Here is a 17,088-nt window from a genome sequence, read left to right on the forward strand (position 1 = left end):
CAGCAGAAACACCAGTGAAACCTCTCATATTTGGAAAATCGTTCATATCCCCGTGTACGCTGTCAAAACACCTAACACTCGTGCCCGTGTACCAAAACAACTACCTTTTATGCCCGTTTGAACCTGGCTGCGCACAGAATTGCACGGTGCAAATTTCAACATGAAGGAAATAAACGGGTCTGTATGTACGCGGTGTTGTGACTGGGTCATCAGTGATTCAGTCAGATGAAGGTCTTTCAGTGCCATAGGAGGAGCTTTCACACCCCAGAGACAAACTAGAGTTGCTGTACTGTGTGATGTAACGTGTGATGTAATGCATTGCAGTTCAGCTGTGGCCGTTTTGACAGATAACGTTATTTAATGTCAGCTGAGTAACAAGGCATACAAACAACATTCCTGCAAAGAGTTGTGGAAGTGCAAGAAAAAGCTCATACATGGGGCAATAATTCTTAATCACATGCAAAATTATGTTAACAAAACAAGAGATATTCATTGGTCAATTTTCATTTCATATGGTATTGTAAAGAACCTTAACACAAATTGAGATGATTTCTTTGGATACTTAGAAAAGTAAGATGAATTGTTGATTTGAAAGATATATGACTGTATTTTAAAGAAATATCAACAGAAGCACATCTACATTGTCATTTTCTGCTTTAAAAAAAAAGTAAGAAGTCGGATTTCAACTAAGCAGCGTTGTACATCTTTTTAATCTGCTAAATCTTGTATCAAGGTCAAGTGTGTAAGAAATCTACTGCATTAAATCCTAAAGCGAACTTCCTGTATGATCAGACATTAAGAAAACATGCTACGTTGAAGTGGTTCCTTCTCTGTCATCAATGCAGCAGGCAATATGTCCTCCGTCTAAGTTTCGATTCTGGTGTGGAATGGTTTGGGGGGGGTTTTTGACCAAAGAAGTTGACAATTTCAATGCACTGCCCCTCGGGTAATTCACCCTTCGCCCCTTAAAAAGCCTCTGCTTTTTTCGAATAAACTCCACGAGCAGAAACATGGAAAATGGATCAATATTGGAGATGCTTTTGAAAAATGGAGAGAGTTTAGAACAAAAAAGGTTTCAAGACCAATGCAGAGCTGGCTAAACACTGAAGCTTCAGTGTCAGACATGGCAACCTGCCTGAGCATAGACTCAAAAGTTGAGGGGGCAGGGAGGGGAGTAGGTTCTCTCTAGTGTTTTGATTTTGTACTGCAGTATACATTATAAAAGCTACATGTCAGAGTTACACATTGGCCCTTTAAATTATTTTGTAAATTATAACAAGCAATTTTTTTTAGAAAAGTTGTTAAAGGTCTAAAATATAAGCATGTTAATCATACTCTTTTTGCAGAGCATGAGCCTGCAGTTCTGATGTACAGAGAATGTGTGAGAATAATGTACTCACTTTCATACAAGATTTTGCACCCTGTCATGTCTGTAATGCTGAGCCTCTACAACATACCTGTGATATTTTAACTGAGCGTGTCCTGCATGGTTCGGCCCCCTTTTTCCTGTGCCTCCATTATTACAGAAACTTAAGGCTGCATCCACTGGCTCTGAGAGCACCTGGGTGTTTCAATCATTTCCTTTCCTGCCTTAAGCTGTTCTCTGTGCTACACCTTGCTGGCTCAGTGCGTTATGACTGACTGCACACTGCTGTACTTAGGGGGACTTGATTGGCACAGAGCTGTAACAACCTGCAAGTTTCCCTGAGTACTGGCGTTGCTGTGTTGCATTAACTACAGAAACATAAAGACATTCCATTAAAATCCAGAGAAAGCACTCATCAATGTAATCTAGTACCAAATAACTTTTATCAGTTGGAGACTTACGTAAAGCATTTTGCATTCACATGAAAAAAAAAAAAAATCTGCTCTGTTTTTCTGATTGAACAAGATAATTATCTCTGAACTACGAGTTATGAGGCGGTTGCTTTGTGTCTCAGTGGGGGATCCAAAACTGTGTTTCCGTATTGACTCTCAAGTCACCATTTAGGCAACCAGAGTGCATTTCTGATGCATCATGTTATATCAGTGGAGCATGTCTTAACATCATAGCTGTTCCTGACAGATCACAGTGGGATTTCTGTCTGAACTGCAAAGATCTAAGATGCCTCTGTAAAGTCAGCAAACTCATACAAATACCATCCATGTTGCCTAAAGACACAAGAATGACAACACATGGCAATCCCAGACCCAAAATGTGTTAAACTAAAGAGTCTGGGAATGTTTGCAACTTTAAAGGTCATATATTATGCACAAAAACAACTTCATCATGTTTTTCTAACACTAATGTGTCTGTTTACAAATCCCCTATTGATGAGAAAAGTCCATCCTCTCCATTTTCTGCCTGCTCCACTTTTTAGAAAATGTATGCTCAAACAGGCCGTTTGGAGATTTTCTCTTTATGACATCACAAAGGGCAGTAGCCCCTGCCTGAGGTGGGTGACACTCCCGCAGCTAGGTGTGTGTTTTACCCTTTGAGTCTGCCTTCTCACTGTAAACAATAGGACGTGGAACGAGAAAGCCAGAGACTCTAAAGTCCTTCCAGAGAGGGTCGTGGTCAGACACAGCTCATTTACATATTTAAAGCGACAGACACAGAAACAGCCTGTTCTGAGCAGGGCTGAAATACAGGGGTTTATAGGCATGATCAAATACAGGATCAGAGTGGATTTACAACAAGAAACTTCACACACGTTTTAGGGAGCTATGAGACTTATTTAACGTTGAAAATGAGAAGAATATGTGACCTTTAAGTAGTCAAAATGAGAGCTTCTGTTGGGATTTTGAGAAGCCAGTGTCTTGGTAATTCACAAAAAAGAGAATATTTTGTGAATTCAGTATGCATATGTATAGTGTTAAGAGATTCATCTTGATACCTGATTGTTAAATCCACAGTTCACGCTCAAGTAATCGCTTTCAAGGTTGACTCTGACTCTCCACTGAGTGTGATTTGAATAAATTAGCATACTATGTCTTTTAGAGCTGGATAAGGGTGTTAGACTCGGTTGTATTTACAAGGATTAAGTTCAACCCAATTAAACAATGTTTAACTTTGAATTTTCTTTCACCAATCTGTTTTAGTTTACAACAATGTTAAAATATAATTTAAAATGTGATCCAATATTTTCTATACAATTTTTTTTTTGGGGGGGGTTGCAAAAGGAGTTGGTTCTTTGTTAAATCATGTTTGTATTTAAGTTCAGAAAATGAACCAAATAAACTCTTATGAGTCAAAACAGGACGATGGGACCAACTGTCAGACATGGCAGTGAAAGACGTGCAGCTGTATCAGCATCGCTCCAACTCCTGGTGGCCCTGAAATGTTATGCCAAAGGATTTTTTAATTAACTGACATGAATTCAGCCAACAAGTTTTAGTCAGAGGAGAAATAGAGCTTCCCTGATGATTGTGTTAAGGCACTTTACTCAGAGCAGCTGACGCTTAATGTGTGTGTGTGCGTGTGTGTGTGTGGGTGTGTGTGTGTGTGTGTGTGTGTGTGTGTGTGTGTGGATGTAATGAAATAATCATTTAATTTTGGTTAATGTCAGAAAACCCAGTTTTGGTAAAGTCTCATTGGATCAAGCTTGGCCACAGGCGCAGACCCCGGGTTATCTTAAAGTTATCCCTGGAACATCCATAATGGTTTGATTGCATGCAGGCCTGGAGCCAAATATTGAATGCTCTTAATTTATCATTTGAACCGTTGTTTTAAGCATGCAATGTTTATAATGATGTGTGCTGCTGCTGTCATGGCCAGGTCACCCTTTAAATAAATGTAAATGATAAAGCCTCTTGATGTAGACAAAGCAGCCCCCTAATTTTGGCCACACACCACACTGTGATTGTTCTCTTCCAGACTGGAAGCGTCTTCTATTTTTAAACTGATCCAAAAGGAAAGTGCTGTTACCTTCCTGGTTTCAATGGCTGACAAGATAATAATGGGGGGGGGGGGGGGGGGTTAGTGACAGTGTTTAAGGGATGAGCTATTGTCGTCTTGGTGGTAAAATAAATGTTGATTTCAGCAGCAATCTGCAGTTTCCTCTTTCCTTAGGAGACTTCACCATGTACCTTCCAGGTTGAGGTACTTTTGGGGAGTTTTCTTTTTGTTGTTGTTTTTTTTTTTGTTCTTTCAAAAGAAATGTTCCAAGTCAATCACAACGTGTACATATTACACATATAGGACAGTTACAGCAAAACAGATGAAAGAATAGTCTTTTCTTTACAAAGCTTCTGTGATTGCAATTCTTTTATTTGTTTCTTTGCGCCTCTTGTTTCTTCTGTTTGCTTTCTCTTTTGTTTTATTGTTTTTTTTCTGTTATCGAACACGTTTGCACAGGTGATGATGTTCCAGTTGTGCGACCATGCAAAAGTAATGAGCGATAGATTTGTTGGAGTAAACAGCGATTCATATCCAAGAGTTTTTCATAGATAAGGCAAGTGATTTTTGCATCAATGCAGAAAAAGGAGAAGGCTGTAAGGTGGGAAGAAATAAAAGGATCAATAGACACAATAGCTCACCTCGCTCAGGGTGTTGGGATTGTTTCAGAACCTCCTGAACCTGCAGCGCGTCTGTTTGAAAACCTGCTCAGGACAATCTGTATCGACTTTGAATGCATCAATCAACAAAGCTTACTGACAATTTCTACACAAGTGAAAACGTAAAGGCTCTTTATTTGAGCAGCACAGTGAAGAACATAAGGAGGTCACACAATAAGCTGTACTGTCGATGCAAACACAATAGATTCGAACACATTAGAAGTATAAGAATGATTAAAGGAGAAATACAATGAAAGCAGAATGTTGTGAATATGTACGCTTATAACAGTCGTCACAATGTAATCAAAATAAAAGTTATCGAATGAGAAGAAGGGGCAACATGTAAAGAACAGAATAGAAGTTTGCTGCCATTTGCACAGGTACAGAACAGTTCAGGTATATTGGAATTAGAGATTTAGCTCTAAAAAAATAATAAGAATGAGAAAATATTAGAGCAATATCAAAGACAGAAGAGCAGCAAAACAAAGACAACTGTGAGATCAAAAAGTACACCTTTAAAATACACTTTTTAAAGATTTATCAAAGGATCCTTAAACACATTCAGAAAAATATGTTCTCTCTTCCTGAGAAAGCTGTTGTTGCACATTTAATTACTGTGTGTTTGCTAACACTAGTGCACATTGTGAGGTAGTTAGATGTCCACTAGGTGGCACCGTTTTGGACGTTGTAGATACAGAGGAAATCGTAGTGCAGAAGTTCTTTGCTTTCCCCAATGTTGAAAATAAAACAATAAAATATCTATGGCAATTTTTCCTAAAGGATGAACATTTTTGACAGAATAAAATGGAATGGGATCGAAGAGATATTAAGTAAATGTGTTTTTGGGCAGTTTTGTTTTGATTGATTTATTGCCTTGAAATTGTCTACTTCTTTGGTCAAAACAAAAACAAACCATCCCACGCCAGAATCGAAACAAGAATATTTAAAAACAAAAATCATAAATCCATCCTTCAAACCAAATATACATCAAATGTTCAAATCTCTCCTCCACATGTTCAATGAAGTGAACAAACATGGAAGCTGTTCTGTGTCGCTCCTCTTCTGGAGACCATCCCTCTCATTTTAAAAAAGTAGGCCATGCTAAGCGCCCCTGAATCACCTCTTAATATATTTTATTACAAGCTGTTTAATCAACTTATTAATTTCACAGGGACATGGAATACACCTTGCATAATCACCAGGGAAGCCATTGACACTTAATTGGTTTTCTAATCAGTTGCTGTATTATCAAGATAACGCTAACTAATTACAAACAGAGCAGCCGTTTTCTCATCAGTGCAGCGCTCACATCGATTTTCCATACGACCAATCATGATTACAATGATGATGATATTGTTATTGAATGCCTTGGAAATTTAATATGTGTTCTGGGCATTGTATGTATGGCCCATAGCAGCAGCTCTGAAGGGCTGACAGATATTATCCTCACTCAGACAGAGCAGCGGTTCTAGTTCAGGAAAAAAGCTGTTGGCTGTTCATTAATAGAAGAAGAAAAATTATTACCTCGAGTATTTAGCTCTGCTTTTTTCTATTTGCATACACGTCAAACAATATCACTTCCAGTTTGCCCTGCAGGCTCTGGAGCCCATGTGGCCTCTGCAGAGTGACTCTCTCATTTTCTCTGAGTAAATTAGCCAAAGTTGGAAGGGAGAGGAAAAAAAAAAAGAAGGTTCAACTCTCCTTTTTGCTTCTGTCCCTGTCTTACCAGATGAGTTTCAAAACTTCGTCCGACGGCTTCCCACGTTCTACGCCCTCAACATGTCCGCCATTCAGTACTTCTGGAAGATGGAGCCGAGCGTCCACCAGCGCTACAGACAGCTGGAGCTCGGCACGCAGCAGCTCCTGAGCAAAGCCCAGCGCATCGTCAACAAGCTCTTCACACTCAGCAAGCGGTGTCGATCTCAGCCCAAAATCATTATGCTGAGAGAGAGGTGAGAAGCTGCTGACCTCTGATGATGATGATGATGATGATGTGGAAGAGTGTGGGTTGCTGTGCATGTGTGAAAATAAGCAAAAAAAATTCCGACGCCTTTAGCTACATCACAAGTCCTTTCATGCAAGCTGTGAACGGTACTGCTCATTTATTTTCTCCAGCCTGCTCCGTGTGCGGTGCTTTGTTATCCCTCCAACGAGGCATTATGCTAATAAAGCACACAATATATTAGCCCTTTGATATTCACGAAGGGTCCCAGTGAAGTGAGCTAAAGTGTGGCACCTGATGACTTGGCTGCACTCCCAGCCGAGGTCCTCTTTGCATCCAGGAAATCAAAGCCATCCTCCTGTGAAATTAAAGTTTGCAGTGTTTCAAAGGAAAATGCAAAGTTTGGGAGATTTTCCTGTTGGTTAACTAGCCTGAGATGAAATGATAGACAAAAAAAGTTTGCCATGGTTCCTCATACCATCATCTATTTTTGAGTCGTTCTTGATTCTTTATGTTGTGTATTCTCTGAGGTTATGAAAAAGGAATGTGATTAAGTCAGTACAGCTGATGCAGCACCAGTTTTATTTCAGGAGCCAATTCAGGTGAGAAACCACATTTTCACCCTCTGCAATGAGATGTTTTTAACTGCGGCTAACAGCCTCCGTTCGCCCACCACCTTGACTTCCTGCTTAATCAAATGTAATCCCCCTTCACTTAAACACTACATTATTCTTTACACACCTACAATTTCTTGTCAGGCCACACATAGACATACTGTAACCCATGGTGCAATAAGGTATATTTATCTCCCTGCTCAAAACAGCACATGTTCCAGCATACAGCACAAAAGATAGCAGCAGTATATTTTTGACTGAGGATTCACAGCTTGTTTTAGATGCTAACAAGCTAAATTTTGTCTCCTTTTAACCAACCGGCTGAGTCACAGGCTACATTTATGTTTGATTTAGATGAGAGGGGTGGAGATGTTGTCCCTTGACATCCCTCATTAGTTTTTGAACTTCCTTTTGAAGCCTTGAGCTTGGCTTTTTAGTGTCCAAATTCGTTTCTGTTTTTTGGGGGGGTTTTTTTAATGGTGGATGACCGAGGGTATAAGAAACACTTTTAAGTTGGACATCTTTTTTTTTTTTTCAAAATAAAGGTGCCTTGACTTTCTTGCGTTTTTTAGCCAAAAGGTAGTGCTGACCTACAGAGAGCCATTATTAGCTGTTATTATCGGGGATAATAGAAGGCAGGGAGCCTTCTATTGTAATTCTAGCAAAAACACGTTCATGAAATAAAACACTGACTCCTGTTTGTTTATTTGTTGTTGTTGTTTTTTTTCACTCTTAAAAGAACCTGCTCTTCCCTCTGTTTACAAGCAGGATTGTCATTTAGAAAATGAATATGGAGTGCATGTTTGTTGTAGCGGCTCAGTGTGAGGGACTTGGCTCAGTCACTAGCGGGTTGCCAGTTTCAAGTCCTGGTTGGCCCAGAGTAAGTGATTAGGCTTGTTTGCTGGAGAGGTGCCAGCTCACTTCCCAAGGACTGCCAGGGTGCCCTTGAACAACCGAACCCCAAAACTGCTCGGGTGCTCTTTTTTGTGTACAGCCCCTCACTCTGCCATCTCTCCACGAGTGCATGTCCACAGGATCCCGTTTGTGCATGAGTGTGTAGGGCTTCCCTGTGTGTGCAGCATGTTTGAATAATAGAGTGTAAAAACTTAACATGGATGAATAAATCATTCTCATTCCAAGGCTTTCTCGTCTAAAGGTGCAAAGGGTGGAGGGAATGATGCTAAGTATAGCTGTCACACCTGACTGATCACTGCAGACTGACCACTGCTGCAGAGGAACCTGCAACCTCCCAGGGTTTTCAGACTTTTTAATAGAGGCTAGAGGCTCCCGCAGAGTAAACTCAGTAATGTCTGTTTGCAGAAATAATCGACGGAGAGTTCAACCAACCTACCATATTTCCCCTCCAACTCAACTGAAACGCTTTTCTCCTCGTGAGCAACGTTCTCACGTATTGTGAGCTGACTTTACTGCAGTCAAGACTATTGAAAGGAGTGATATGAAGTTCTGTATATTAAATTACTAAAAATCAAATGTGCCCTATGAAAATATATTGTGGAGTAAGTCAAACTCTGGCTGGGTTTGTTGTCTTCACACTGGATGGCATTTCCTTTAGCTTGTTTATGTTTCACTCAGGAGCTACACAAAATGTTAGCCCTGACACCACTAAGAGACTCTGTATGTAGAGATACGAGAGCAAAGTTTAGTTACAAGAGATTTGTTGAAGGAGAACACATTTTCACAATTTAAAAACTCTTTAAAAAAATAAAACAGTCAGAACATTTTTAATAGAAGGTTTGAAGAGCAGGATGGTTGAAGGTGATCCATCAGAATGTCAAAGGATTATCTTTTTTTCTGTCTGATTATAGGGTGTGTACTTTCAGTTCACTGCATGTTTTTGGAGCCAATCTTGTGACCCAAACACTTCAAGGGGTTGTGCCATCATTCAGCTGCACATATTGCATACCTCTTGCAGAATGGAGCCAATTTGGATCCAAGCTAAGCCGCTGATCTCCAGACATGCACGACACACTTCAAAACAGCCTGACTTCAGATCTTCAAATTGACTTCTTATGCAGTTGGAGGAGTTTGTTTACATCCGTATTCTTTGCAAAAACTAAGCTACGTTTTAAAAGTTCACACGTCCTTGCAAACCGCCTTTGTAGCTGCATGGTTTGAGTTTGAGAGTTCAGAGTGTAACCTACAGAGATGACAATTAATTACACTGTGATAACTTCTTCAATACACATGTATTGCATGGCCAGATGTGACTATCACTCAGTATTTGTCTGGACGGCATCTGGGGCAAATATAGCGAGAGCAGAAAGATGCAGTGATGAGGTGGTGTGGGAGTGATGAAAGCAGATGCTTAAAGTGGTTGTTTTGGATCCTGCTGTGATATAACCTGGTGCTCTGAAAACATCTAAGGAAGAAGTCAGTCACTCCTTTTCACATGGGTGACAGCCAAGACGTCTTTATAAAAGGAGCGGTTGCAGCCTCGATGGAAACGTCACACATTTTCTGTACTTTTGGGTTTAATTTATACATTTTGCATCAGCTGAAACGCACATTACAGAGTTCCAATGCGACTCCGACGAGCTGTAAAAATTATGCGTGATTTTCTTGTCCTGCACTGAAGAAATATGATTATTTTCTCTATTCCTCTGTGTCTTTCTATATTTTCTTTTGTGTAATGACCTAGTTCATGGAGGATTTCTTTTTTTTTCATTTGTATGAAAGAAATATGCTTGCATCTCTGCAGCCATTATTCATGTACTGGAGCATCATGGTCTTTGCCAGATAAAGAATGAAGCAAAAAGAAAAAATATATACCGTGTGACTTTAACACTGCAAAACCCATGTTAGACTTTCTATTGTAACTTTTGAGTACATCCTTTGAAGAGGCATGTTTTTTTCCACTGCTGCCTGAGAACACTAATAACAGGAATGTTTTTTTTTTTTTTTTTTTGCAGCTCACAAAGAAAATATATAGCTTTTAATGGAAAAAAATATAGTTCATGTTATTTGGAAGGAAAAGTTGAGTTTTTTTGCACAAATTGAATCTGTGGCAGAGAGAAAGCTTGCGTGTGGGATTGATCAGTGTGAAATGAGCTGACAGACAGTGAACAGATTGTAGAGTGAGCACGGCAGCTTCTCTTTGGCCAGTACTGCACACTGTGTCTGTGTGACAGTTTACATGTCCTGCTGACAGAACGCGCTTTATGATGGCGGGGCAGCTCCCTCTCTCTCTCTCTCTCTCTCGCTGTGCACAGCCTCAGACTCTGGAGGTGAGATGTGCGCAGCTGACTCTCACTGATGAGTTTCAGAGAGGCTGGTTGGCTGTTCAGACTGTCATCACATTAAATTGACTCTGTTTTACTGATGTTGGAATATTAAGAGGGCCTCTTATTAAGCGCTGATTTGAAAAATGTCAAACATCACACTTCACACATCACACTTCCATTGGATATTGCCCCACAGGATAACAGATTTGTTTCCTCTTTTTATACTTGAGAAACATTCATGGCTCTATCTGCTCTGAGATGTCAATGTAAGATTTACAGAGATTTACTAATAATCCCAATGAAAACCCACCTAATTCATTCACATGTATGTAATGATTAAATGCAGGAGGCTTAATTGGAGTATATAATGTGTTGGGGGTCGTTGGAGTTTGGCATAGACGATCACAGGCAGGCTGGTGCCATTATTGTTCTAACTGATGGCTTACAGGCAGGTATGGAAGGTAGGGAGGACACGGTCTGAGTACAAAGAAGTTAGAGAAACAAAAGCATATTTTTAAAGGTGGACTACAAATGAAACAGTCTGAGTGAGGCTGGTGAGTAAGCAGAGGAAGGTGAGTAGACTGTAGGGCTGATGAAGAGAAGATAACGAGTGGATGTCTGTTAGAAAATGTACTGTGCACACATTTTCTTTTGGAATTATGCCCCATATGTTTGCTGGAAACCTGCTTTGTGAAGTTGAAAAGAAACGCGGCTGACTTTTAATGGCTTTGATCTAATATTCTTCCAAAAGTTAAAATCCCCCAGTGCCACACACACGCACGCAGCCTACTTCTTGTTTAGTCAAACAACTGTTTGGACAAATGTTATTCTTTCCTTCAGAAATATGCGTTTGAATTTACATTACTTATACATGCACCATTGTCCTATGTAAATGAACTGAGCAGATGCACACGGCCACAAAAACCAAGCTGCTAACTCTGCTGGAGAACAGAAAAGAATGGACTCAGAATTGTGACAGATGTGGAACAAAGAAAATGATTTATGACATTACAGTCTTGCCATGTGGTCCATCTGCTCCTTCTGCACAAACAACTTCAGGAATTTTGATTTTACCATTACCGAGCATGTTTTAGAATAAAAGAAACATTGTGCTTTTCTTTCTTGAGTTGTCATTGTGGACGATACGTATTACTTTCTACTAATATGTAGTTCTATTAGAACTGTTGCATGAAGGCAACATCACGCTCGAGGTTGAGATGTTGAATATCAGCATGGCTGTGATTATCTACGGCTTGCAGATTTGTGAACAACATGTTCTCTGCTCTGCTCTTAAGACAAGGTGAGGTTGTGTCCTGCTTTTCACTTCTTATGTGAAACCCACTGCTAATTAATATATCAAGTTATCTTGATTTAGTCAAAATGTTGAGTTATTTGAACTAAAAAGTATTGACCTCTTTGACATCCAATTGGCACGCTATGTCTATGATTTCTCACCAGTTTGTTTCTGTTCTGACTGAAAGTTTCTGCTCAAACCCAGATGAACAGACCGGTCGTGGAGGGTTAGATGCAGTTCCTGGCTTAAAGGATCTGAGGAAATAATGCAAAGAGTAGGAGAGAGAGAATAGTATGAAGAAATTATGAAGTCAGGCTAAAAACAACTAAATAAAGTCGCTGTCCTTCGCTAACCTGTCCCAGATTCACTTCGGGAGCTCTTTGTCCTTTCAGCCAAACCAGAGATTATTTTTTCTCTATCTTCTTTAGTCTCCATTTGGCTTTTCCCCCTCTCTGACTGTAAAATAAAACCCCAGCCCACACACACACACATACATGCAGCATACTACAATAAAACATTCGAAGCCCAACATCATGCCCCTGTGTTCCTTCAATTCTTTTTTTCTTCTTCGTTCTTTTTGTTGTTGTGTCTGCTGGGGTTTGTAGTTTGTTTTTCCGAGTTTCGTTCCCCCTCTTGTTATGTGTCTTCAAAAAGAACAAAGGATTTGTTTCCACCGCCGTCTAAGAACTGTTGGGGCGAGTAGACAGATTCTTCTTTTGTTTTTTGTTTGTTTTTTTACGGAGAGTGTCCTACAGTACTTTAACAGCACATGGTACAAGTGTTTGTCCGATACTTTGATGTCAGAACTTCTCAACCACAAGAAAATCTACTTTCAAAAATTGTTGGTCAACCGCTGAAGAAACTCCAGTACACCAGTCTACATTTAATACACGTCATGGCTGGTTAACAACACTGAGTGTTCAGAACAGAAAATATCAACATCAAAATGGAGATACAGGGTTCCTGCATTTTAATAAAGTTTGATCAAAGCACCCCTTTGAATCTGAATCAAGCCGGAACATGTCTCAATCCAAGACCTTGAATACTCTGTTATTGTGATGTGACTTCAAATATGCATTTCTTTCTATCTCGTCTTTAATTATCATGTTGCTTTAAATGAAGCTGATGTGATGCAAGAAACATATCAGACTTCAGAGGCGGCAGTACCTCAGCCATTAGGGACCTGGGTCGGGTTTGGGGAGTCCAGGTGTGGACAAAAGTATGGATGCTGGAATGATTCCAACTTACTGAGTACCACCGATTTCCCCCTTTAACAAGGCACCAAACCATGAGCAGTTCAGGTGCACTCCCAGTGTAGCACACATCACTACATCGCTGCATGTCTCTCAATAACACAGTGTTAAACCAGAATTAATAAAGTGTGTTAATTATTTTTTTATTATTTTTTTTTTAATCATTTATGTCGGTAACTTGTATCCAAAAAATAACTAAATAGGTTGGATGATAAACATGTTTTTGCTTACGAGTATTTTAACTGGCAATGAAACACTTTCTATAGAATACTGATGTCTCTGAATAAAGCACGATGCAAACTGATCGGGGTTTTTTTCAGTAAAGTTAGTTTTAATTTTCCTCCTTGCTTCCATCAAGTTGGAATCAGGCACAGTGATTAACAGCTTGCAGACCACAAGAGCCCTTGATTACATTTTCCCCATCAAAGACTCACAGTGGGCGCAACGTAAGCCCGTCGAAAACACCAAGGACCAGATTTTCTTTAGAGATCCCGCCTGTATGTATGGGACAAATTAGCCAAGAGGTATCCAAATCAAATGTATCTCACAGTTGCTTTAAAGCAATGATTTATATTGTTGACATGTTATGGTATTTATATGTCCAGTATATCTTACATGTTGTCGTTTTTCTGTGTTACAGACCCTTCAGCTACTGGTTGCACTACATCCTCTCCATCATGTACTGCAGTGAGAACAACCACATCGGCTCCTACCTGGAGGAGACCCGGAGCTGCTCCTGCCCCTATGAGCACCCTCCATGCCAGGGTGTCATCCCCTGCACAGTAGGTGAGGGCACTTCCTGCGCCTCTTGCTCCTCCGAGAACCGCTCCCGGTGTGCCACCTGCAACCAGGGTTACATGCTGAGTCAGGGCGTGTGCCGCAACGAGGTACCGGACTCCACTGACCACTACATCGGCTTTGAAACGGACCTGCAGGATATGGAGCTGCGCTACCTCCTGCAGAAACGCGACAACCGCATCAGCATCCATGGGATCTTTGTCAGCAACGATGTCAGACTGAATAACTGGTTCGACCCGTCATGGAGAAAGAGGATGCTGCTGACGCTGAAGAGTAATAAATATAAGTCAAACCATGTGCACATGCTCCTGGGGATGTCTCTACAGATCTGCCTTACCAAGAATAGCACTCTGGACCCCATGCTGTCTGTCTATATAAACCCGTTTGGGGGCAGTCACTCAGAGAGTTGGATCATGCCCACTGAACAGAGCAACTACCCAGACTGGGAGAGGACTAAATTAGACTTTCCCTATGACTGCTATAACTGGACTTTGACTTTGGGAAACAAGTGGAAAACTTTTTTTGAGACAGTCCACTTTTATCTGCGGAGCCGGATTCGAGGGCCCTCGAGTAACGGCAATGGAACTGTATATTATGAACCTTTGGAGTACCTGGAACCGGGGCAGAATCTGGGCTACATGAAGATCAACAGCATCCAGGTGTATGGCTACAGTATGCACTTTGACCCAGAGGCCATCCAGGACCTGATTTTACAGCTGGACTACCCGTACACTCAGGGATCGCAGGACTCGGCCCTGCTGCAGCTGCTGGAGATCCGGGATCGGGTCAACAGGCTCTCACCACCCGGCGCTCAGCCTCTGGACCTCTTCTCCTGTCTGCTGCGGCACCGGCTCAAACTGTCCACCACAGACGTTGCCAGGATCCAGGCAGCGCTGCAGACGTTCAGTGCCAAGCAGCCCAACTCGATGGAATACGAAACAACCAAATTATGTAGCTAATAAGTGGGCGGGCGGCCAGGCGCACAGATGGCAGAGCAGTTATCACACAGACCTGATGATGGTGAAGAGCAATTCTGGATCCATGCAGGGGACATTTGGGGGACATTTTCATTGTCGATATGGATCTCCAGAGTGCGTTTGAGATCCTCATGTCAGCTTTTCGTATAAATTTGTACAACATTGTAGAATTAAGGAGGATTTCACCAAACTTGCCTCATAGCTTCTTTTTCTTTCTCTCTCTCTCTCTCCTGGTGAAAAGAATAACTCTGACACTTATAATGGTATAAATTTAAATCTCTAGCACCTCTGATATGTTGCCAGTGTGCGTATGTTTGTAGGTTGCACAAATTTGATCACTCACATACGTAAATAAGTGCTTTTTTCTGATGAAGTAAGCAATGTAATCATCTGGAAATTATAACATTTCATCACCAGCATGTTTTGGTTTTTTTTATGTATTTCTACCATCACAGTAATTTTTTCTTTTGTGCAAAAATATTCACACTCAACACATTGGTTTCTTCTTTTACTCTCTGTGCGCTCCTTTCTAGCCTGAGACAAACACTTGCTTTCCAGCCAACGATAAACTCACAACTGTTTTTAAACTCTACTACACACTTTTGTAAGAAAATAAGAAACAGAAATCTTGACAAATACGGATACATAGATGCTGTAATACTCCAGATTTGCTGAAAAAAATGACACCACAACCACAATCTATGTTACATGTGCTTTTATTTTTATAATGCTGTTGTTTGTGAGACAAAAAGTTACAAAAATACAATGTATAATACAATTTGTTAATACACTAAATAAATACATTTTTATGTGTGGTCTATAGATGGTGTATTCGTCATGTGTGCCATTCTGCATCTTCAGTCTTCTCATTAATAACACCTCTGCCTTTTTGGTCAGGGATAACTGAGCACAGGATTATACAGCTGCAGTATAATCAAGATTTTAAAAAAATGAATCCAATTAACTAAATTCCAGATGAAAAAAAAAATGACAATCTTGGAGGAATAAATGAAAGTAGAAACAGTATTGAGAAGACGTCATTATATCTGGGTTATCAGTACAAAAAGTCATTCTGAAATGGTAATGTGTACAAATGTTATGCAACAAATAGGGCCGCTGGTAGCCTAGTGGTTAGTGTGTGTGTGCCCAATTAACAGAGGCTGTGGTTCTCTAAGTGGGCAACCTGGGTTCAAATCCAACCTATGGCTCTTTTCCTTTCCCACTTTCTCGTTCCCTGATTTCTGACTCTATCCGCTATCGCTAACTACAGGCATATAAAACCCCCCAAAAAACCTTGAAAACATGAATTCCGCAAATGCAAATAGATTTAATCAAAAAAAAGCAGAGACACAGGCAGCCCATTGCCACTCCACTATGATGGGCTATTGGCCTTGTCCGAGGTGGACCCTGTTTTTAAATCAAGCAGGAATCTCCAGTCTTGAAAAATGAAGCCATTGCTGATGTGCAAAATCCTGCTGTTCAAAGAGAGAGTCTGTTTTTTAAATGGCTTTATAGTTAGGCAGGTACAGTAGCTGACATGATTGACAGGAGGGTGTGATGTAATGGTACGTCAAGAGGCTTAAAAGTTGGACTAAAATTTAGGCCGGCAGGATTTCCAAAATGGCGGCTGCTGCCGATGAGCCTCCTGCAAGTACAGATGGCTGATGTCACTCAGGCTTCATCCATTAATATGTAAAGTCCATGGTTTGAATCTATTACTTTCATTTTGTTTCAACAGGCTGTTCAATTACTGTAGCTTGATTTGTACTTTAATGTAGCCCATCACATTTGGGTTTTCTGCTTTTTGAGTTCTTAAAGAATTAAGCTAAAGCAATCTCAACGTTGCCACTTTGTTGTGTTACTTTTTAAAGTTAAATATAACTTACAGGTTTATATAAAGTACATGACACTTTAACATCAGTAGTGAAAGTTCTGGATATTCCTCATTTTTAAACGGTTGTTAAAGAGATCCTTTACGAGTTTAATGTGACGTCAAACAAGTTTTTTGTACACCTTATAAATTATAGCAGGAATATAAGGCTTCATGTGAATACAGCCGCTATTACTTTGAATGATTTTGGGGGGAAATTTGAATGGAATGTATTGTTCCCGTTTGTTCTTATTCCACTCTGATAACCATACTGTCTTTGTTGTACTACAGCAGCCTGTTTTAGGCTATTTAAGCCTATTTTTCTTGCTAGACAAGGGGAGTGATCGTTCAGCTGGAAGAAACTCCAGACACTCGCTCGTCTCAGTCAGCTTGGGAGAAATCATGGTTTATTGTCTTTTCAGAGCTTCTGATTAAGACAGATTTTATTTTATTTTTTAAAAAAAGACTTCCTGCAATGACTTTCTTTTTCATGTGGTGACATTGTTGAAAGTCTGACTGGCGACTTGAGAAGTGAGAAGAGAGTCAGAGTTGAGAGGAGACA

The 17,088-nt window shown here is 40.3% G+C and overlaps 1 protein-coding gene across 1 annotated transcript in view; it reads left to right on the top strand.

Annotated features, from left to right (window-relative positions):
- Window positions 1–15,468, top strand: part of LOC306827950 (BMP/retinoic acid-inducible neural-specific protein 3-like) — a 57,502-nt gene extending 42,034 nt beyond the window's left edge. The window contains exons 7-8 of the mRNA XM_079350090.1: window positions 6,266–6,488; window positions 13,522–15,468. Coding sequence (XP_079206216.1) covers window positions 6,266–6,488; window positions 13,522–14,638 — 1,340 coding nt within the window. The 3' untranslated portion in view covers window positions 14,639–15,468. The remainder of the gene's footprint in view (window positions 1–6,265; window positions 6,489–13,521) is intronic.
- The last annotated feature ends 1,620 nt before the right edge of the window (window positions 15,469–17,088 follow it).

This window comes from Symphodus melops, assembly GCF_947650265.1.
Source record: "Symphodus melops genome assembly, chromosome: 8".
In the NCBI taxonomy this organism is placed as follows: domain Eukaryota; kingdom Metazoa; phylum Chordata; class Actinopteri; order Labriformes; family Labridae; genus Symphodus; species Symphodus melops.